Source organism: Cyprinus carpio, chromosome B11, assembly GCF_018340385.1.
Source record: "Cyprinus carpio isolate SPL01 chromosome B11, ASM1834038v1, whole genome shotgun sequence".
In the NCBI taxonomy this organism is placed as follows: domain Eukaryota; kingdom Metazoa; phylum Chordata; class Actinopteri; order Cypriniformes; family Cyprinidae; genus Cyprinus; species Cyprinus carpio.
Genome location: NC_056607.1, coordinates 5186779 through 5210463, shown reverse-complemented (window position 1 = coordinate 5210463; position 23685 = coordinate 5186779). Strand labels below are relative to the sequence as shown.

Below are 23685 nucleotides of genomic sequence, written 5' to 3'. Positions count from 1 at the left end.
TTGTATTTTTTTTTATTTTTTTTTTTTTTACTTTAGTGTACTGTATAAACCTGGAGAAAAACATTAAATCCCAGTGGATGAAATCAAGCCCTACCATATGTTTCCTACTGAATATTTTGATTCAGACAGAAGTATTATATGTTTTAAAATGTACTTGGCTATGAAAACTATTTTATGCATTAGCCAGTTTGAAAACCTTTTGTTTGATTTCTCTGTTGTGGGTGTTTTATTGACCACTGCTTCTCTCGAGTTTACTTACGGAAGAAGTCTAGTAGTCTTTCTTGTCTTTGACTCATTTGTGAGTGTGCACTGAAGGGCAGCTGTGGCCTAATGGTTAGAGAATTGGACTTGTAACCAGAATGTCGCAGGTTCAAGTCTCGGTGCTGGCGGGAGTTGTAGGTGGGTGGGGAGTGAATAAACAGCGCTCTTTTCCACCCTCAATACCCATGGCTGAAGTGCCCTTGAGCAAGGCACTGAACCCCCAGTTGCTCCCCGGGTGCTGGATATATAGCTTCCCACTACTCCGGGTGTGTGTTCACTTCTCACTGCTGTGTGCACTTGGATGGGTTAAATGCAGAGCACCAAACCGAGTATGGGATACCATTATTTGGCAAATGTCACGACTTTCAGTGTTGATATACATGGAACACTATGATATACATCAACACTATGAAGTTTTCTTAAAACTCAGGGAAAACACTAAGACTTTCTCTGAGGTAGACTACCAGGGAAAGTGAAAATTGGTTTCCAGGGAGCTCTGTGAGCACTGAACTGAGAATGAGACAATCCAGACATTTTCATTTGAACAGTGTCAATTATCAAAAAGAGCAGCGAGACTCTGACCACTGCTGTCAAACGGAGAGGCTTTACTGAGTTATTTTAAATGAACGGGAAACTAGAATATGACTCAATTAAATACACTGTTGTTTGCCTACAACGACGACAAGGCACTTTTGCTATAAAAGACAAGAAAAACAAGGGAAGGATGATCATGATTGTTGAGTTTTATTTTCTTCTGGGGTCGATGAGGAGAAAATGGACACATTAGAACATCCATACTGAGATATCAAAGGAAAACACTGTTTATTTGTATTCAGAGGAAACACATTTGATATTTGGATGCATTTTATAGTGGTCATCACTTTCAAAAGCAGGAGATATGGCATATTGGTTTTAGCATGAAGTCACATGGCATTCATGCTCAGTCAGTAGCCTGTCTAACCGCAGTGCCACGCCTCTAGGTCAGAATGAGCAGCAGCGCTGTGGTAGGGAGAAAGAGCTGCAATTTATGTTGGAGAGGTGTTATACACAGGGGAGCATTTAAACTGTAAAATGTTTTGCAAGCGCCTTACTGCTGAGACCAAACAGCCAGTGGGGTGTTGTGAGCTTTTGTAGAGAGAAGGCTGTGTCCTCTCTCTGTTTTTATATGTGTGTGTGTGTGTGTGTGTGTGTGTGAGAGAGAGAGAGAGAGAGAGAGAGAGAGAGAGAGAGAGAAAGAGAGAGAGAGAGAGAGAGAGAGAGAGAGAGAGAAATCATAGATGTATAATAAAACAATTTATGGTTAATATGATGTTTAGACAACTTTTGGGTTTCAGAAGCTAATGCTTTAATATTTAATATTATACTATTTCAATACTATTATGTTTTATGTTTATATTTATATTTTTATATGAAATATTTATATATGATTTATATGAGCAATGTCACACAAGCAACAGTGCGATATGACTGTATATTGGCACTGTATATTGGCGATTTCAGCTGTTACTTGTAACTTTTGTTCTGCTATTATTTCTTATAGTCACAAATAATCTCTTTTTATGCCAATAATCAGTAAATCTTCAAGATATTTCTGCAGGTATATTATTACAGGCTTATTTTCACCATATTTTGGGAGTCCATTCACGTAGAGTGCATGATTTTACATTATTAGAGCCAGTGAGACTGATTGATTGATGTTTTAAGAAATATATATATAAGATTTCTGAAAAATCTGTGTATTCCAGTTTTTACAAAAAAAGTTTTTCAACATTTTGTAAGGTTAAGAGGCAGCATTCAAAAAAAAAAAAAAGTAGAAGATGATATTGGCTCTTAAGAGAAAATGCTTTAAAAAAAAATTGCATTATAAACCCAATTAGATTTTGTATTATGCTATTTTTTTTCTGGTGTTTTATTTTTGTACTGTTGATTATTTTCTCATTCAGGTTTTTTGAGGAAGCACTCTTATGTCTCTTCTGAGAAAACACCCCTGCAAACAACAGCCATTAGATATTCAGCCAGTGTTTGTACAACTAAATGTCTTTATGTAATGTCTCTATGAAACTTTCAGACCTTCAGAACTTGCAGATAATTCTATCTAAACAGACAGAATAATTTCTCAAATGGCTTCATTCTAGTTGAAGTAGACACATCTTTTGCACTGAATGTGCTTTACCTTTGATCTCAAGGGCCAATCCAAAAATGATAAGCAGTGAGTTGATTTACATTCAGAATCATCATTGCATGAAACTGCTCATCCAGAGTTGTTTCTACATGGCAGTCATGGTCATAATCATAATGCCAGGTGAAGCAGAAGCTGATTACAGACTGGCATTCTTCATGATTGAATAGAGCTCAAATCCCAAAGCTTCATAGACTTCATTCGTTTCTGTGTGTTCACTTCAACAAGATCACAGATCTAGCTCTAATGAGCCTCTCGTTCTCCCAGACGAATTAGATGAAAGTGTTTTGGTTCTATTCTCTCTGCTTTGTAATCAATGCAGACTTTGTGTTGTTGCTGTCAATTCAACACATTCCATAGCAAAATTATTATTATTATTTATTTATTTTTTTTCCCTGGGCAAAATATATTTCAAATATATGCTCAACATATGCCATAAAAACCACTGCAATAAAGTTGTATATATGGAAAAACTTTAGCATAGGGACCAATTCACACTATTAACTAGTTGCTTATTAGCATGCTTATTTCTAACATATTGACTGTTTATTAGTACTTATTACTTTTAAAGCTCATATTCTGCATGACCATATTCTACATCCCTAATCCAACCAGTATTTACCCTATATATTGCATTTATCTAAAATGGTTTGCCATGTAAAGGTTAACCATTTTTATAGGTGATTATACAGATGTACAGGGTTTGAAATTTACACCCGCCAAATGCGGATACAAATCAGCTGTGGCAGGTAAGGCTGTCAAATCACTAGCCAATTTGGCGGATTACTTTTCGTAAATTATGTTCAATAATAACTTGGGGAAGTTCTTGTAAACCAAATCTGTGCAGATTTAGCGGAAATACTGAACTTATGACTCATCATGATATCTTAAATACAGCCTCATTGCGCAGCTTACTTGAGGGATGCACTGGCCATCGGGAGAACCAGGACATTCCCAGTGGGCTGATCGCCGAAGCGAGGGAGACCTCATATTAGGCGCTGTTTTTAAATTACTGCCCACGTGAAACTGTAAAAAGCAAGTACTCCAAATGTGTGAAGCTGCACTACCTGCTGCATCCGGCAGCTGCGTGCAAAAGCAGAGCAAGGTCAGTCTCCTGCACAGTGCTGCGCTTCCGCCAAGATTTATAAGAGATAAACAGCGCAGATCGCTTGATCCATTCAGGAGTGAAACAGAATTTTGTTATTCAGTTGTGTGATATGAGAACATTAAAGGTTCTGGGTGAAAAAAGCCATGACATGGTAAACTGAGGAAATGATGACAGCATTTATTAGCAGTACATTTCCTGTGTTCCAGCACAAAATCAATGCTTATACTGTCAAAGTGTATTTCTATGTGATATAGAAATACACATAAAAAATAAAATTAAATAATAATAAAAAAAAATGTTGTAAAAGGCTATTAGTTTGTTGCATTTGCTGTGAATAAGTAATATATTATTGTGATGAGAGGGTGGGGCCGAGAGCCGTGGGAACAGAGCACCCCCCATCGCAATTATTATTGTTTTATCGTTATCCTGTTTTATTTATGTATTTACTCAAATTGAAGGCCCTATAGCGCAGCGAAACATTCACAGGGGAACTCGTGGGCTGGATAGGCTGGATTTGTTCAGGGCCAAATTTTAACCCCAGTCCAGCCCTGTAAGCCGTCACCTCTGGGTGCGCTGGTTTCCTTTGCACTGAAGCAATAACAAAAATTTAAAAAACACCTGAAGACTCAAACCGTGTCTACACTGGACACAAAAAAATGAACAGAACCCATTATTAGCAGCGATGCTGTCTACACTGGATGCAGCACAGCATGACAAATCCCCGACAGTGAACTGATGCCTTGTTCAATTTATGACGTAGGCCTACTGTCTGACATAATGATTTGTAATGGTCGCTTTGGCGCATCCAGAGTGGACAGCCTCAAACTGTTGGCTTACCGCCTGCCACCCCCCACCCCCTTTTTTATTTTTATTTTAACGAATGGATCAATCAATCAATCAATCAGTCACTCACTCACTCACTCACTCACTCACTCAATAATAATAATAATAATAATAATAATAATACTCAGGGAATAGGGAATATAAATTTTGGGTCAATTTGAATGATAGTTTTAAATGTTTTAACTTCTACAAACTTTTAGCGATATTTGAACCTGCTACAACTTCTCTCTCTCTCTCTCTTTGTAGGACAGTGCAACCATGCAGTTCTGTGCCAACAAATTGGACAAGAAGGATTTTTTTGGGAAATCCGATCCCTTCATGGTCTTCTACAGAAGTAACGAAGACGGCACGTAAGTGTCCTAACTTGATTTAAAACACCACAGCTGTGTGTTAATCATAGGTACTGTATAAAGACTCTCTGTGTGTGTGAACAGAGGAACAAGAAAAGGCCTCCTATCCTGGTGTAACCCAGAGTTTTCCATCAAAGCCTCTTACTTAAGTGACTGTGGTTTCATGTTTTCAAGAGCCGTGATGTAGTTTGCCCATTTTGTTTTTCAGAGTAAAAATACTCAACAGAGCAGCTAAAATAGCTGTGCAGAGGCTCAGATTGTACTTTAGCAGGTTTAGAATGTTTTAATGATGCTCTTTGGCACAGATGAAGGGGCTAATTATCAAATGTTAAATAATCTCTGTTATAGAATGTAAGGATGTTTCATTTTATGGTATGATAATTGCACTACAATGCAATTTCAAATACCTTTGGAAACTAGGGTGACCAAATGTGCCATTTTCCCAGGACACGTCCTGGCCAGGATTTCTATATTGCCTGAAATATCCAGGTTTTGGCTTTGTTTGTGCTGCAAAAATGGCAAGTTTGGTCACCCTATTGGAAACCATATTATTTACATGACATATGTCATTTCCAAAGTCTAAAAAATCACCCCAAAAAACAATGTGATGTGTATAACTGATGCTGTAGTTCATATAGTTTGTCATCTTTGATCACCATGAAATAAACACAGCAGGTGGCTGATGTCAGTCAAGTTTCCTCAGAAGTTACGCAGTGCCTTCACATCTTTGTGTTTCTGTTTGTTCTCTCAACATGAATTTACGATCTGCCATAAGACTGAGGTGGTGAAGAACACCCTCAACCCTGTTTGGCAGCCGTTCACCATTCCAGTCAGAGCTCTCTGTAATGGAGACTATGACAGGTAAGACACGCAGACCAGCACTGGCTTTCTTACATAACACCATTAGGTCTCTTTAACCCTTTAACTTTCACTCCTAAAAGGAGTCAATGAAAAAAAATCTATCTATCTATCTATCTATCTATCTATCTATCTATCTATCTATCTATCTATCTATCTATCTATCTATCTATCTATCTATCTATCTATCTATCTATCTATCTATCTATCTATCGTCCGTCCGTCCATCCGTCCGTCCGTCCATCCGTCCGTCTACCTATCATTATTTTTTTCAAAGATAAGTGTATTTGGTTACCAAGGAAACAGCAGAAGAAGAGCTTGATGATGAAATATGAGATATGTGTCAATGCAGGCTCATTGGAAAAACATGCCTCTACCTATATACCTATACTGTATACTGTACAATTAATTGCAGTTTCTAGTTGGAAAAAAAATGTTAGTGGCAGTAAAATAAATAAATGTTAGCGGTTGCTCACCTGGTACAGCATAACACTTGCAATGCAGAGTGCTTGGGTTTGAGTCCCATGAGGCTCAAAGATTTGTAGATGCAAAGTAAAATATATTTCTAGCTCACATTTGCTATAGTTTAAGAAACACCAATATACCCACAGTATGAAAGATGTTTTTTTGAAAAAAGTAATTTTTTTTGCAGTTAGATTTCGTTCCAGGGGTAACAGTAAAAATCTTTCTTATTGTAGTTATTTTATTATTATTTATAAACTATTATAGTACTTATTAATATTCTGAAATTTATTTTTAGTTTTGAATTTAATTTTAGTTTACGTCTTGGTATTTTTGCTATATGTGCTTTTGTTATTTTTATTAGTTTTTGTATATTTCTATTCAACTTTAATTTGTTTATTTCAGTTTTATTTAAAATTATTTTCCAAGGCAAGATTTCTATTTTTTAATCTCCCAATAATATTTATATATATTTTCAACTCTATTTTAATTATCTAATATATTTGTAAGGGATAATCAATTGCTTGCCGTGCATTAAAGGAATTTAAATGCACGACATGGAGGCAAAGACAAGTTAAAACTAGTAATGCTTTTTGCAGCGCAATATTTTAACAGAAGGGTAAAAATGACGGTTATTTTCGTCAGTTACGGCATGTTAGGTCTAGCATTCTGCCCTCTTCAAATCAGACACATAGATGTAATAAATGAATCTGAATGAATTATAGCATTTATTTCAATTAATTATTGATCGAGAGAGAGAGAGAGAGAGAGAGAGAGAGAGAGAGAGAGAGAGAGAAATAGAGAGATGACAGCTGTGTGTACATTACCTGTGCTGCTTCTGTACGTCTCTTTCTACAAACAATTAATTACTTCAAAAACAGCAATTTTACTGCCTCGTTGCTGAGGAATATAATGTAGCAATGTAGTATCTAGGCTATTTTATTAATAAAAATCATGGAGAAGCGTTAAAAACAAGTTTATGTGTGTGCGTAGCACAATCTGCAATCTCTGAATTTCTCTTGCTGTCTCGCTCTCTCTGTCTCTCTCTGTGTGTGTGTGTGTGTGTGTGTGTGTGTGTGTGTGTGTGTGTGGGCTTGTGTGCATCAATTAAAGCAGCGCATTAATATGGAATGGTGATTAAACTGATGATTATTCAGACTGACTATGGTATAACTGATTATTCAGACTGACTATGGTATAAATCCAGTATTCAGACAGACCATGAAATATATATATATATATATATATATATATATATATATATATATATATATATATATATATTAGTTAACAATAACATAGTCATCTTTATCTATAATCTTGTTTATTTAGTATTTTATGGCCTTGTATGCTTTTTATTTATTTATTCATTTATTTTTAATGGTATGATAAGTGTTGAACATTTGACATACAAGACTATATAAGTGGGATGTGAAGAATAAGCCAACCAATATCTGCCTTTTAAAAGCTTGTTCAAGAGTGTTTCCATACAAAGATGACTGAACATCAGATATAATGATGAATAATATAACTAAAATATGTACAGTGTGATAAATAAGATCTTAATAACTGCTTTAACAAAGCTGTTTTAGAGATGCCAGCAGATCGTCTCCATGGTTACCACAGAGGAACTGTTGAACTTGACCCTTGCCTACATGTATTTGCTCGAGAATGCTATAAGCATTATAAATTTATCATACATCAGTTCAAAAAGAGAGATGCTGTAGAGATAACATAGGACTTGGTGTGACGTGCCTGAGTAACTATAATAGTACATGCTCTGCCCACTCTTCACACATTTGACACAGCGAGGGTTACCACTCTGTCCCGACCAATCAGCTTGGTGAACCAAAACTGCATGTCAAAAAATTACGTTCTTGCCTGTGTGTGCTCTAGCTGCTTTCCAGGGTTAATCTTTCATGACAGGCAGCACGGTACATTATGGTGCTGAACTGTGCCACATGCCACACCAAATCAGGAAGTGAGGCATTTTGATGAAATTTCATTGTGCCTTTATTCAAAAATGAGGGTCAGATATCTTCAACAATGGTCAGTTGTAAAGATTAGGGGTGGAACTACCTGTTTGTTCAACCAATAGCAATGGAAAGATGTTTCTTACAGTCATTATTTTTGAAATTCCATTTTCTGCCACTTAAAAAAATAGTGAGCTGCAACTCAAAGGGATTCTTCACTCAAGAATAAAAATGGTCAGAATAGTGTGCTGCAGCATTGTTGTATTTTTGTAGGTCAAAACCTGGAAATGGCACTTCAGGTTTCATCATCCCAAAGGTGTTCTTTCTTTCTTTTTTTTTTTTTTTTTTTTTTTGGTCAAATTCCCCGGATAAGGTCTGTGGTTAAAACAAGCTCAATATATATTTTAAGTTTTATTCTACAACGTAAAGTAAATAATACTTTTCATTAAAGGGGAAATTGGATGCAAAATTTACTTTTTTACAAGGTGTTTCAACCGAAATGTGTCATGGCAGTGTGTGAACACAACCATCTTATAATGATATAAAATCTTTTTTTTTTTTTTTTATCCCCACAAATCATAAGCACTTTCCCAGAGCAAGCTGTTCTCAGATTCTGGGCAAACTGACATCACTTTGCATAGGCCTCTCCCATGACTGTTGACGGACATTGCCGTTTTAGCATAGACCCGCCCTGAGTAAGCAGTGTTGGGGAGTAGCTAGCTACAAGTAGCGACGCTACTAACGTAACTACATCTTCAGTAGCGTGACAGTAGCTCAGCTACTTTTAAATCAGTGTAGCTTTTCCAGTAGCTAACTACTTTTTCCAGCAAGTAATGGTGTAGCGCAACCAAAAGCTACATTCCATTTTGCATTCTGAGTCACGAGCCTGTAATGCATTGAAACAGCGCAGCGTCTTTTTCTGACTAGATCGCAAACTAGAATTGTTCTTTACTGCCATCTGTTGTGATCACGCATCTCGCGGCTTTACAGTCTGTCCACCGACAAGATGATTTGTCTGATGATCGTCTGATGATTTGCCAAAGGATGTTCAGGTGTGGATATTTCACATGTATCAGGTGTAAGTTATGCAAAACAAAGATTAAAATGTGGTCTACGTCAAATATTTAAAGCACATACAGGAGGTGAATAATAGCCTTTTTAAAGTGATTAATTTTTACTGCTTTATTGCACTCTATATCAAATGTCTGTTTTACAATGATGGGCTGTCATAATATAATCTCCCCCCACTGTTTTGTAATGAACATTAATCGAACAGAAAATAAAATCATGATATAGTAGTGTGCTTATCATTTGGCAAAGGATGTTGTGGCAGGATTCCACGCAAAGCGCAGTGTTCGATCTACCCCTGAACTACCTAAATGTATTTCTGTTTGCACAATTATTTTTACACCAGGCTGCTTTTTAAACAAGAGTCAACACAAAGCAGGTTTTGCTAAAAAGTTGTTCCTGAAGGATGGATCACTGTTCGTGACCCAGCTTCACCTCCAGAAGAGAATATTTGCAAATCGCCTTTCCTAATAATGTGCTAGTTAGCAAGTTTCACAACGAATGCAGCTAAAGTTAACAGTCTCACACTGTGTCTACACCAGATGTGAGCGGTGCGGCAAAATACTGTAGAACTCATTATAATCAGTGATGCTGTCTACACTGAACATGATTGGGCTTGTTTTGGTTGTGAGTGGGCTACTTTTGAGTAGGAATGGGGCTGGTTTTGTTAGACTTGGCAATCTTGGTTTCTAACAAGTGGTTATATCTAGGGTCTCCATACGCGCCCTTTTTCCTGGACATGTCCTAAAAATAATTTCAAAAATAAAATGAATGCATTGTATGCATTGTATGCAAACACCAATTGGTCTGTGCAGCACAAATAAACGGTACACGACTGTAAAAGTCTGTGCAGTCGTTGGTTAGAGAGTCGGACTAATCGAGGGTTGTTGAGTTCGAGTCTCGGGCCGGCAGGAATTGTGGGTGGGGGGAGTGAATGTACAGCGCTCTGACTTAGGTGCAAACTGAAACCCCCAACCAGCATATGGCTGCCCACTGCTCGGGTGGGTGCACAGTGTGTGTGTGTGTTCACTGCTCTGTGTGTGTGCAAACAGAGCCAAAAGTATGGGTCACCATAAGGCAACATAGAAATACTGGCCAGGATAAACAAAGCCAAAACCTTGATATTTAGGCAACATAGAAATACTGGCCAGGATATGTCCGGAAAAAAGGGTATGTATGGTCACCCCAGGTTATATCAGACAATGTAAGTTGACCATATAAACTCATCTACTCACTAGCCAATTTTCACTGTCTTCTTGTTAATAACCATGTGACTGTGGTCTAGTTTGTTTATATAGCCATTTACCCTTGTGTTCATTTGTGAAGATTATCATGATAAACAAAATGTGTTATAATCATAAACTTTAATTGGCCACAGAGCTCATTTTCTGCAATAACCCTAAAGCCAAAGGAAAAATTGTGTTGGGTTTTTGAAGATATTTCAAAGAATACTTTGAAGTTTTTTTGTCCACACATAGTGTCGTATATACATAGTATTTACCGGGAGTGAGTGAATGATGACAGCATTTTCATTTTTGTGTGAACTATGCCTTTAACTCTTTGCTACAAATCCTGAGATACCCTTTTTCATTAATAAATATAAATATGCTTTAAGCACATCTCTTTCTGTATCCAGCTGTCTTCTCTGGCTCACTATACTGCAGAGCCGTGACACTCCACCTATAAGGCACGGCTGTATCTTTGACAGGCCATACGCATCGTGAAAGAGCATTAACAGTGGGGAAATAAACCAGGACAGTGAATATATATGGAACATAAATTACATGATGTTGCAGTTCCACCACAGGCGGTTGTCTCCTGGGGAACTGTGATGATCTTTGTGAATGAAGTTCCCAAAAAAGACGACGTCAATACATCATCCATGCCATTTATGTAGACGTAACAAATTATAGCTCCAGAGCTCATTAAAATAGATGTCAGTGTGCATCCATTCTATTCCAAGCTTCAAAAGAGTAGATACGAAACATCCCCACACGTCTCCATGGTTTTATTCTGATCTCAATTAATTTGAGACAGTAATGAAATGAATCACAGATGTTCTACTTTAGACTAAGAATAAACCTTGGGGAGGATATATGCCTTGTTTTATCTATGAAAACCTTAGGCTAAAGTTTTTCGAAATTTCCAGAGGAATCAAATTTTCACTAGAAAATGACAACTGTCAAGCAGAGTTTGAAAATGCAGCTCAAAATATATAAATGTTATATCAAGAGACAACCATAGTTTTGCAATAAACACTGGTGTTGACATCCAATGTGTCTTTCCAATCCCACACAACGCGTTTTTCACGCAACGCCCGAAGCGATGAGAAGCTCGGATCGACATTTTGGTTTGAGGTCAGTACATGGGAATTAAAAACAGCTCTGGATTGTACCTTCAGCCTTCAATGTCTTCTGCACAGCTCCTTCCCCACCTCCCGTCCTCACTGTTTGGGCTCAGAGCGCAATCTATTTTCTTCTCCTCTGTTGTCAGGCTTGATAGACAGCTGCCTAGGGAGCCGTCTTGGCGGCTGCACTCTTTTACTGTCAGGGAACATGACGCCCAGGTGACAGATGCTCAGAGAGGCGCTGACTCGCTACTTTGAAGATAACGAACGTCAAAGGACGCTACCGCCCACAATTCCATGGAGGAAGCGTGTTTTTGTTGCTTCTTTAACTACAGGAGATTTTCTGATATATTGCCTTTCCTTTGCTGTACTGGTGAGGTGTGCAAAACTTTTGCCTACAAGTCAAATGGCAATGTTGAGGTGAAAAGTTTTTTTCAGATAGAGTCTTAAAGGGATGGTTCCCTAGTTGGAGGTTCTCAAAAATGAAAATTCTGACATCATTCTCATGTTGTTCCAAACCTGCATATGAAACATGTAAGAAAATATTTCAAATAATGTGTTGTCCATATACGTTCACCAAAAAAGGTACAAAAACTGTGACTTTTCAAAAGGTACAAATATGTGCAATTCAGGTACTAATATGCACCTTTAATGTATTAATATGGTATATACAGTAAATATATATGGTAAATAAGATACAAAGGTGCAGCATTAGGGGTAATGCATTACAAGCAATGTGAGTTGAGTAATCAGTACCAAAGTACCTTTTTTTCTCTGAATGTGTACAATGAAGGTCAGTGGGGTCCAAAGCACCATTGCACTCTATGTTCAACAAAAGAAACAAAAGTCTTGCAGGTTTGGAACAACATGAAAGATATTAACTGCTCACGGCATGCTTTTTCGAATTTACGGGTATCACGGGACATATTAGACCACTCATTTGTTTACCCCAAAGTAAACATCAAGACAACTCAGCAGAACTGAGCAAGCCACCCCATGACATTCATTTGTGCTTTTATTCCAGAAACACTGTTCCCTCTGGGCACTGACTCAGTGTAATCATAAGAATTATTCACTTTCTCCATAAACGGCTGTAATGATTTGCGTGGGAGTTCTGGACTGTTTGCAGACAGGAAGTAAACAGGAACAGATTTTCTTTGCCGGTCTATAGAGTTTTCTGTAATGCCTCTCAGTCATGCTAATGAGCAAGCTTTAAGAGACTGTGTTTTATCCTCATTAATATGGGCAGTAGCTAGCTTTATTTTTTTCAGCAAATCTTGTTGATGTAAGCCGTTGAGCGAACACCTGCCACAGGATGCATTCACCAACCTGCGCTGCTTTTGTTTAATTGTGACTGATGACTCAATTTAGGCCTTAACAGCAAGAGACCAATCAAAGCATGGTAAAAGAAGTTCAGTCCAAGTCTTGCAAGTCTTGCTCTAAATCAGCACAAAATAATCTTTACTATGTTCCTGGAACATACTGATTTAGTCACTTTTAATACGTTTTAATACGTTACAATGACCCCTTTAACTTTTAATCACCTTTTTGATCATAGACGTAAATATTAATAAATATTAAATATGTTAAGATGACATATAGTTGCATAAACATTTTTTTACATCAGCATGTGATGTTTATTCCAACAGTTTTGATCTTAAATAATCCTTTCTCATCTGTAGATATTACGATCTGTGAATTTATATTATGCTGGATTTAGATTTTTTATGTTAATTTTTTTTAATTAAATTAATAACATTTTAATCACAGTATTATGTTATTTGATAAAATTCTCAAACATTCTAACCATCTTAGAAGATATAAATGACATTATTTTATTTTTTCTTTTAACAACAACAATAATAATAATAATAATTATATATATATAATATATATATATATATATATTAGCTACTGTATAACATTGACAAAATATACAGCTACTGTATATTTATTTTCCATATGTTGGGTTATGCATCATCACCCTGTATGCATGCTGAACTCATATCTGTTACAATTTACAGGTGCATCTCAATAAATTAGAATGTTGTGGACAAGTTCATTTATTTCAGTAATTAACTTAAATTGTGAAACTCGTGTATTAAATAAATTCAGTGCACACAGACTGAAGTAGTTTAAGTCATTGGTTCTTTTAATTGTGATGATTTTGGCTCACGTTTAACAAAAAAACACCTATTCACAACAACAATCTCAACAAATTAGCATATGGCAACCTGCCAATCAGCTAATCAACTCAAAACACCTGCAAATGTTTCCTGAGCCTTCAAAATGGTCTTTCAGTTTGGTTCACTAGGCTACACAATCATGGGGAAGACAGTGATCTGACAGTTGTCCAGAAGACAATCTTTGACACCCTTCACAAGGAGGGTAAGCCACAAACATTCATTGCCAGAGAAGCTGGCTGTTCACAGAGTGATGTATCCAAGCATGTTAACAGAAAGTTGAGTGGAAGGAAAAAATGTGGAAGAAAAAGATGCACAACCAACCCGAGAGAACCAAAGCCTTATGAGGATTGTCAAAGCAAAATCGATTCAAGAATTTGAGTGAACTTCACAAGGAATGGACTGAGGCTTGGGTCAAGGCATCAAGAACCACCACACACAGACGTGTCAAGGAATTTGGCTACAGTTGTCATATTCCTCTTGTTAAGCCACTCCTGAACTACAGACAACGTCAGAGGCGTCTTACCTGGGCTAAGGAGAAGAAGAACTGGACTGTTGCCCAGTGGCCCAAAGTCCTCTTTTCAGATGAGAGCAAGTTTTGTATTTCATTTGGGAACCAAGGTCCTAGAGTCTGGAGGAAAGGTGGAGAAGCTCATAGCCCAAGTTGCTTGAAGTCCAGTGTTAAGTTTCCACAGTCTGTGATGATTTGGGGTGCAATGTCATCTGCTGGTGTTGGTACATTGTGTTTTTTTGAAAACCAAAGTCACTGCACCCGTTTACCAAGACATTTTGGAGCACTTCATTCTTTCTTCTGCTGACCAGCTTTTTGAAGATGCTGATTTCATTTTCCAGCAGGATTTGGCACCTGCCCACACTGCCAAAAGTACCAAAAGTTGGTTCAATGACCATGGTGTTGGTGTGCTTGACTGGCCAGCAAACTCACCAGACCTGAACCCCATAGACAATCTATGGGGTATTGTCAAGAGGAAAATGAGAAACCAAGTATTGAGTACATGTACAGTAAATAAATATACTTTCCAGAAGGCCAACAATTCACTAAAAATGTTTTTTTTTGTTGTTGTTGTTTTTTTTTTTTACTGAAATAAATTAACTTTTTATTTCTGAATTACTGAAATAAATTAACTTTTCCACGACATTCTAATTTATTGAGATGCACCTGTATATGTAAATTTTATGTCAGTTAAGCTCATTATACAGTAAATAAGAAACCCACCACTATTTTCCTGATGCAATTAATGTTGCACTATTCCTGCATGCAAACCAAGTGGTAAACTGAGTTGTATTAAAAAAATAATAATAAAATAAATCAATATTCTTGTATTATTGCATGTGTTTACATTTTCCTTTGATCATGGCTGCAGTAATTTATTAAGTATTGAGAAGAGCATTATAACTGGGCAAATACACAGTGAAGTCCATGCACTTTTAATAAAGCGGATTCAGGTGGCTGGTGGAGGTAGGCTAAAATCACAGAGATGTACAGAAATTATGATGTTCAAAATCAGTTCACCTTTCAGTGTTTGCCAATGTTAGCACCATTATCTAATTTTCAGAATTCCTTTAGTAATTCAGGTGCTAAAACAATATAGACATTGCATGCAAATTCCTAGAGTGTATTTCTTTGTCAAACATGCCTGGGCTTTTTGTGTTTTCTAGAACAATCAAAGTGGAAGTGTATGACTGGGATCGTGATGGCAGGTAAGCTGATGACTGGCTTTTGATGTGATAACAAATGAAGAGTTTAAGTGATATTTCACTGTAGTGAATCTGCGAATCTTCTTATGTTTTAGCCATGATTTCATTGGTGAATTCACCACCAGCTACAGAGAGTTAGCCCGAGGTCAGAGCCAGTTCAACGTATATGAGGTGAGATGTCGACCACACAGAATATACAGTGGGTACGGAAAGTATTCAGACCCCCTTAAATTTTTCACTCTTTGTTATATTGCAGCAATTTGCTAAAATCATTTAAGTTCATTTTTTTTTCCTCATTAATGTACACACAGCACCCCATATTGACAGAAAAACTCTTTTTGCAGATTTATTAAAAAAGAAAAATGGAAATATCACATTGTCCAAAGTATTCAGACCCTTTGATGTGACACTCATATATTTAACTCAGGTGCTGTCCATTTCTTCTGATCATCCTTGAGATGGTTCTACACCTTCATTTGAGTCCAGCTGTGTTTGATTATACTGATTGGACTTTATTAGGAGAGCCACACACCTGTCTATATAAGACCTTACAGCTCACAGTGCATGTCAGAGCAAATGAGAATGATTAGGTCAAAGGAACTGCCTGAAGAGCTCAGAGACAGAATTGTGGCAAGGCACAGATCTGGCCAAGGTTACAAAAAAAAATTATGCTGCACTTAATGTTCCTAAGAGCACAGTGGCCTCTATAATTCTTAAATGGAAGACGTTTGGGACGACCAGAACCCTTCCTATAGCTGGCTGTTCGGCCAAACTGAGCTATCAGGGGAGAAGAGCCTTGGTGAGAGAGGTAAAGAAGAACCCAAAGATCACTGTAGCTGAGCTCCAGAGATGCAGTTGGGAGATGGGAGAAAGTTGTAGAAAGTCAGCCATCACTGCAGCCCTCCACCAGTCGGGGCTTTATGGCAGAGTGGCCTGACGGAAGCCTCTCCTCAGTGCAAGACACATGAAAAAACACCTGAAGGACTCCAAGATGGTGAGAAATAGGATTCTCTGGTCTGATTAGACCAAGATAGAACTTTTTGGCCTTAATTCTAAGCAGTATGTGAGGAGAAAACCAGGCACTGCTCATCACCTGTCCAATACAGTCCCAACAGTGAAGCATGGTGGTGGCAGCATCATGCTGTGGGGGTGTTTTTTCAGCTGCAGGGACAGGACGACTGGTTGCAATCGAGGGAAAGATGAATGCTGCCAAGTACAGGGATATCCTGGATGAAAACCTTCTCCAGGGTGCTCAGGACCTCAGACTGGGCCGAAGGTTCACCTTCCAACAAGACAATGACCCTAAGCACACAGCTAAAATAACGAAGGAGTGGCTTCACAACAACTCTGTGACTGTTCTTGAATGGCCCAGCCAGAGCCCTGACTTAAAACCCAATTGAGCATCTCTGGAGAGACCTGAAAATGGCTGTCCACCAACGTTTAACCATCCAACCTGACAGAACTGGAGAGGGTCTGCAAGGAGGAATGGCAGAGGATCCCCAAATCCAGGTGTGAAAAACTTGTTGCATCTTTCCCAGAAAAGACTCATGGCTGTATTAGATCAAAAGAGTGCTTCTACTAAATACTGAGCAAAGGGTCTGAATACTTAGGACCATGTGATATTTCAGTTTTTCTTTTTTTAATAAATGTGCAAAAATGTCAACAATTCTGTGTTTATCTGTCAATATGGGGTGTTGTGTGTAAATTAATGAGGAAAAAAAAAAGAACTTAAATGATTTTAGCAAATGGCTGCAATATAACAAAGAGTAAAAAAATTTAAGGGGGTCTGAATACTTTCCGTACCCACTGTGTGTATATATATATATAAAAAAAAATAAATAATACTAGTCCCAAAAATATATACACACACACATACACAAATTAACCTTAGCCTTAGCCAATGGCTTATATATCGAAAACACTGTTAGAAAGATAATAATTGTATCATTAGAAAGCAGACTTTCCTTTTTTTATTCTGTGCATAAAATTCAAAATGTGTTACTAGATAAAAACCACTCAAAATGATGTACAGGATCAAATATTCCAAGCCATACGGATGTTTTTAATTTTTCAGCTGACACATAAATCACCCATGAAACCCGGTGGTCTTCTCTCTATACCCTCAAATATTTTCATTTTCAATTTAAAACTGATTCCTCAATCTGGAAGACACAGTAACAAATGTTCTGTGCATGAACCCAGGTTTTTTTTTTTTTTTTTTTTTTTTTTTTCTTCAGCTTCTAACTCTAAAATAAGATTCTTTTTATGGATATTTCACACTCCTTCTCTAGCCACCCCCATTCACATTCAGTGTCGCAGGTATCTAAAAGTCTCCTCTTTGTTTTTTCTCTGGTAATTGCTTGGACAGTACAGTCATCAAAGCCCTTGGGAAGAATGCAAATGGGGATTACTATAAGAGCGTTCCTGGGATTCTGAATTATTGCAGCGATTTACCATCTCCTCTCCAAAGGAGGGTGTCTAATACCGCAAGCATTCCCAGCACCCCTGCCTTCTAATGTGTTGATGCCAACACATAATAAAATATCTCATTGCAGACGAAGCAGTGATTCAGGTGGCCTGTGAAAATGTTGTTGCGAGCTGTGCATTCAGAGCTGATAAAACATTCATAGTGTCTCTTTGGGAGGTAGCAGTTGAGGCTTAAACAAAAGCTTCAAGTTGGTTTATTGTCCTTGGAATGAGTTCTGGTGTATTATTTAGGGTACAGATATTACTGAACATAAGAGGTTGTTTTCCCTGGAGAATTTGTAGGAATTTATGTAATTACAGTGTAATAAAGAGGTTATTACAGTGTAATAAAATGTTTTATTATGGCACATGAACTTTTTTATACATCAAGGAGTCTTTAGATTTACATCTTATAAATTTCCACTCTGTAATGTCACCTCTCAGATTTTTTGTGAACCTGAAGGGGTGTTGGGCCATGAGTCTACAGCGAACATGTTCAAAAACTCTTTTCATGTCCAGATCCTTGCATCCATCTGAGCACAAAGAGTCTATTTGAGCTATTGATTACTTTGTGTTTGGAGATGAATGGAGGACGACCAGGGGTTGCCAGTCCTTTCTTCTGTACTTCACCCCTTACAGAGGTCACCTGGATGGTTCTACTTTCATTTTTGTGCTTTACATCATAATTAACTGTATTTTTCTTTCTCGCTCTGCCTCTCTCTTTCTCGCTCTCTCTTTCATTTCTTTTACTAGAGACATCAATAAAATGGATACCCTTAATTCTTTTATGTTTCTTATCAAAATATATGTTAGATGTAATATATAGCAAAGAATCATTGCTTACATAGTTTAGAAATGAAAGAAACACATAAAGTTGCCCTTTAGTGCAAAAGTTAAAACTCATGCTACAGAAAAAAAGTGTTATATAACTCCCAATTTGTATTATTTATCATATTATATTATAGATAATGCTTCATGTTTTTTATTTGTTGCACTGTTTGTGACCTTGGACCACAAAACCAGTCTTAAGTAGCATGGGTATATTTGTAGCAATAGCCAAAAATACATTGTATAGGTCAAAATGATTGACTTTTCTTTTATGCCAAAAATCATTAGGATATTAAGTAAAGGTCATATTCCATGAAAATATTTTGACCATAAATACATTAAGGGCCCTATCATACACCCGACGCAATGCAACGCAAGGCGCAGTGCAAGTGTGTTTGCTAGTTTCAGTCCGGCGCCGTTCGCATTTTTCCGTCCAGCGCCACGTCATTTAATTAGCAAATGCATTTGCGCCCATTTGTGCACCCATGGGCGTGCTGGTCTAAAAAAGAGGTGTGTTCAGGCACATTGCTGCCGCATTGCTATTTTAAGAAACTGAAAATAGACTGTGCCATAGACCAACTCAAACCTGGTCTAAAGTCTGTCGCAATGTTTTTTCTTTGTTATTAAAAGAGCGTGTTAGTATAGGCGGGTCCACAACGCGCGTACACGCTGCTTATTAAACACAGGGACGCACAGCAGCACACAAACATGCTAAATATTAAAAATTAAAGGATTGCAATGCATAATAATTTTTGGTAGGCTAATTAAATATAAAAATGTCTACATGTCATAATGGATAGTCATTGCAAGTATCAGAATTAGGCTATGTATTTGCTCGCACACAAGCAGCTCCGTTTCATCTCGGAGACGCGTTCTGTATTTGCGATTGCCAAATTCCGGCGTGTAAATAGCAAATCCATCATAGCACGAGCGCAACTGGCTCTTAAAGGGAATGGAAGATGAGACTCTGATTGGTTTATTGCACGTTACGCCCAAAAAACAACCATTACTCATTAAGAGAATAGGGACAACCCATTTAGACCATGCGCCCGGGCGTGCCAACGGTTTTTCCGTCGTTAAAATAGCAAAAGTGGATTTGGACACGCCCTGAGTGCACCTGCGCTGTGCGCTTTACACTTTGCATTTAGATCGTTAAAATAGGGCCCTAAAACTTAAAGTGCCCCTTTTATGGGTAATGATAGGTTCATACTTTGGTTTTGAGAGTCCACAACAACAAGTTGACAAGCATGCAAGGTCAAAAAAAACACTTTCATTGTCTTAAAATATGCATTTATTTTTTTCCTTTTTTGCTCAATGACTCCCAAACGATTCATTTAACGATTCATTTTTCCAAACTCCTCCTTTGCGTGACGCTAAAATGCGGTGACTGGTCTGATGACCCAGTCTGTTGTGATTGGTCTACTGTGTGCAGCGCAGGTAAATAACAGACACCCATCACCATTACTTAACCCACAGCTCGATGGTAAACACCCAAACAGCCATGTGTTAGCCCAATGCAGAAAAGTATTGATGAAGCACTGCAGTTTGTACACTAACGTATTGCTCTATTATTTATCAGTGCTACAAGTAATAACAACAACAAACATTCACTATTCATCCATACATTTCTAGACAATTGCGAGTGAACAGATATTACTGTTAGACAGAGACCTACAAGCTGCACGGAGCGAACACAATACACACAACTAAATACCTATTTTGCATGCTACAGTAGGCTTCAGAGTACATGATGGCAACAGTTTTTAAAAGAATTACTCCACTTTCAGAATAAAAATATCCTGATAATTTACTCACCCCATGTCATCCAAGATGTTCATGTCTCCCTTTCTTCAGTCGCAAAGAATTTATCAGTCGCAACTTATATAACGAAACGATCGGTCATTTTCTTTAAAAATAAATAAATAAATTATACACCTTTTGCTCGTCTTGTCTAGCTCTGCGATGTGCACGCATACTCTGTGTACAACGGTTCAAGACAGGGTATGTCTTAAAACTCCCAACACTTTTCTCCTCCAACTTCAAAATCGTCCTACATCGTTGTTTACATTTATTTATTAATTTTTATTTTTTTTGGAAAGAGTGTTTGACCATCCTTGCATGTTCACTTTGTAATCAGCCATGGTGTTTGGGGGGGGGGGGGGGGGTCACTTTTCCCAGGTCTGCACGCACAACAAGTGGGCGGGCATAAATATCCTAATGTTTCAGTTTGACATCACCTTGAAGCAGCTATAGAGTTAATTTAAAAAAAACTCGTTTTCATGACTCGGAGTCGACTCTTTCTTTTGAAAGACAAGAACTTTATATACAGCGCACTTTTTTGATTTAAAACTTTGCAAGATGTTTTCACACTTCATGAAAGGTAATTTTCAAAAATCCATAATAGGGGCAGTTTAATTTTTTTATCAGTAATATGCATTGCTAAGGACTTCATTTGGACAGCTTTAAAGGCAGTTTTCTCAATACAATATTTAGATTTTTTTGCACCCTCAGATTCCAGATATTCAAATATTTGTTTCCCGGCCAAATATTGTCCTATCCTAACAAACCATACATCAATGGAAAGCTTATTTATTCAGCTTTTTAGGTTGGTGCAGTCTAAAATATACCAAAATATCCAAAATACTACTGATATTTTCTTTAAAAAATGTGGTACATTTTAGACCTGAGAATTGGAGAATTCAATGTGAAATCACATTTAACTCAGAGCAAGACACATCTTCCGCAGGTGGTGGCATTTTCCAAGGAAATATAATTGATTTGTTTTTGAGGCACCATCCTGTGTGAGGAAAGGCTGTTTGTTATCTGTTTAATGAATCTAAATCCCACTTCCGTCCAATCTCATCTGTCTGAACTTATTTTGATTTCTGATTTGTTTTCCAATGGCTCTTAGGTGGTGAATCCAAAGAAGAAGATGAAAAAAAAGAAATATGTAAATTCCGGCACGGTGAGTGGTGGCTCAGAGATTAACTTATGAAACAAATTTCACCACTGTGAGTGTGTATGCGCTTGTGTATCAGAGCATACGCTCAAACACGCATGTATGTGCACACAGACGAAGCCTTTAATTACAGCCGTTTCCTGTGTTCAATTATGTGATGGGAAAGGGAATGACATGCACAGTGGCTTTCAAATGTCTTCCCGCATTAATGAGTATTCCTTTTATACCCATGCTAATAAAAACAAGTGGTAAAAACAAGAGAGAGCTTTGCTTCGTGGCTGCATGGAGAAGCTGTTTTCCTTTGACGGGTACTTATAAAGCATTCTGTTTAAGCGCTTTTGCGTATGGCTTTAAAATGGGGAAAATAGCCCGGCCAAGACATGCACATTAAACCAAATGTCACGCCACACTGAACATCTGTTTACATGTGTATGTGTGTAAGAGAAAGGGAGTGTGGGTAGATAGAGATCATGGAAGTGAATATGAAAGCAGGAATTTGTAGCACAACAGAGATAATCTGATATGAGCATCATGCTTTGATTGATGAATGTGCCAGAGTCGCCTTATTGCCCTATATCACGAGATCAGTTTGAGAACGTCGCTTCCCAGAGGGTCTGACACTTCGCCCGCATCATTCACTGCCTCATCTGAAACAAGTTGTATTAGGACAATTTCTAACATGACTGAATTGCATCATGTGGCATCATATTTTTCTCTAGTTGTTTTGTTGTAGATTCAGATGTCTCTTTTGATCTGTTTTTGATGCAGGTGACACTGCTGTCGTTCTCAGTGGAATCAGAGTCGACTTTCCTCGATTACATCAAAGGAGGGTGAGTAGAGAGACAAATGCTCTTGCACAGGTGCTGTGAATCACACATATTACTGTACACTGATGCTCTGACAAAAGCAGGGTGGCTCACATGACTTTGCAATTACACACAAACTGATTTCTTGCTGTTACAATGACCAGTGTTATTTTAGTATTATTTAGGGTGCTTTCACACCTGCCTCATTTAGTTCAGTTGAATCGTACCAGAGTTCGTTTCCCCCTTTGGTGCGGTTCGTTTGGGCAGGTGTAAAAGCAGCAATCGCACTCGGGTGCGCACCAAAGGCGGACCAAACAAGCGTACCGAGACCTGCTTGAAGAGACACTGGAGTGGTTTGTTGACAGTTACTCTGAAATTTTTCGTATGTGGTGAGAACGTGATCCGACCTCGAACAGACCCAACTGCAAAAAGTACTGATCATTTTTGGACTAAACCAGCTGTCGTAGTCAGCTGCACTGTGCATTATGGGATGAGGAAGTGTTTGTTGACAGTTTGCACTTTAGCATGGCAGCTCGTGGATTAATGCACGCCTCCGCTTGACGTTACGAGCGATGCCCGCCTGCGTGTGCAGTGCATAAGAACGTTGTTTTCAAGCCGCATACGCGCTTCATTATAGAAATGTATTGTTTGCATATTGTGGTGTATACAAACAATGTAATAGATTATGGCCAGGGACAAAACCAGCCCACGCAGTCATCTCTCCATAGCTGTGTTGTCTCCGTGTTGTTTGCTGGCTTTTCCTCTTATGTTGGAATTTTCCCGCACGTAAATTCTGACCAATCGAAAAGCAGTTTAGGAAATACGTCATGGCCAATGAGTGATGTGGATGTTGTCATGTGACTGAATTTTGGTTCGTTTCAACTGGTTCGGACCAAAGCAATCAGTGTGGTGTGAAAAGGAACCAAAAAAGCTGAAAAATGCTACAATGTATAATTGTTTGCCCTTGGTTCGGACCAAATGAACCGAACTAGAGATGTGAAAGCACCCTTATATTCTATTATAGCATTTTGAATAAGCTTTTGTTTTTATATTTCCCATTTGCATTTTAGTGTAAGTTTTAGTAATTGTATGTGCTTTTATCATTTCTGTTAGTTTAAACTAACCTGATTAACTAATTAATTAAAACTAAACTAATTTTAAAGTATATCAGCTTGAATTTATTTCATTTAATTGCCAAGACAAAAATATTGTATTTCAGCTTTATTTCAGTTAACCAAAATAAACTTTAATAATTTTATGAATTTTATGGCTGCTGTT

General features: G+C 37.7%; 1 protein-coding gene across 1 annotated transcript in view; it reads left to right on the top strand.

Moving 5' to 3' along the window:
- cpne5b (copine Vb) overlaps positions 1 to 23685 on the top strand; it is a 165014-nt gene that overhangs the window by 117171 nt on the left and 24158 nt on the right. Inside the window, exons 8-13 of the mRNA XM_042733626.1 lie at positions 4638 to 4742; positions 5499 to 5602; positions 15310 to 15351; positions 15444 to 15519; positions 21554 to 21607; positions 22370 to 22431. Of these exons, the coding sequence (XP_042589560.1) occupies positions 4638 to 4742; positions 5499 to 5602; positions 15310 to 15351; positions 15444 to 15519; positions 21554 to 21607; positions 22370 to 22431 (443 nt within the window). The remainder of the gene's footprint in view (positions 1 to 4637; positions 4743 to 5498; positions 5603 to 15309; positions 15352 to 15443; positions 15520 to 21553; positions 21608 to 22369; positions 22432 to 23685) is intronic.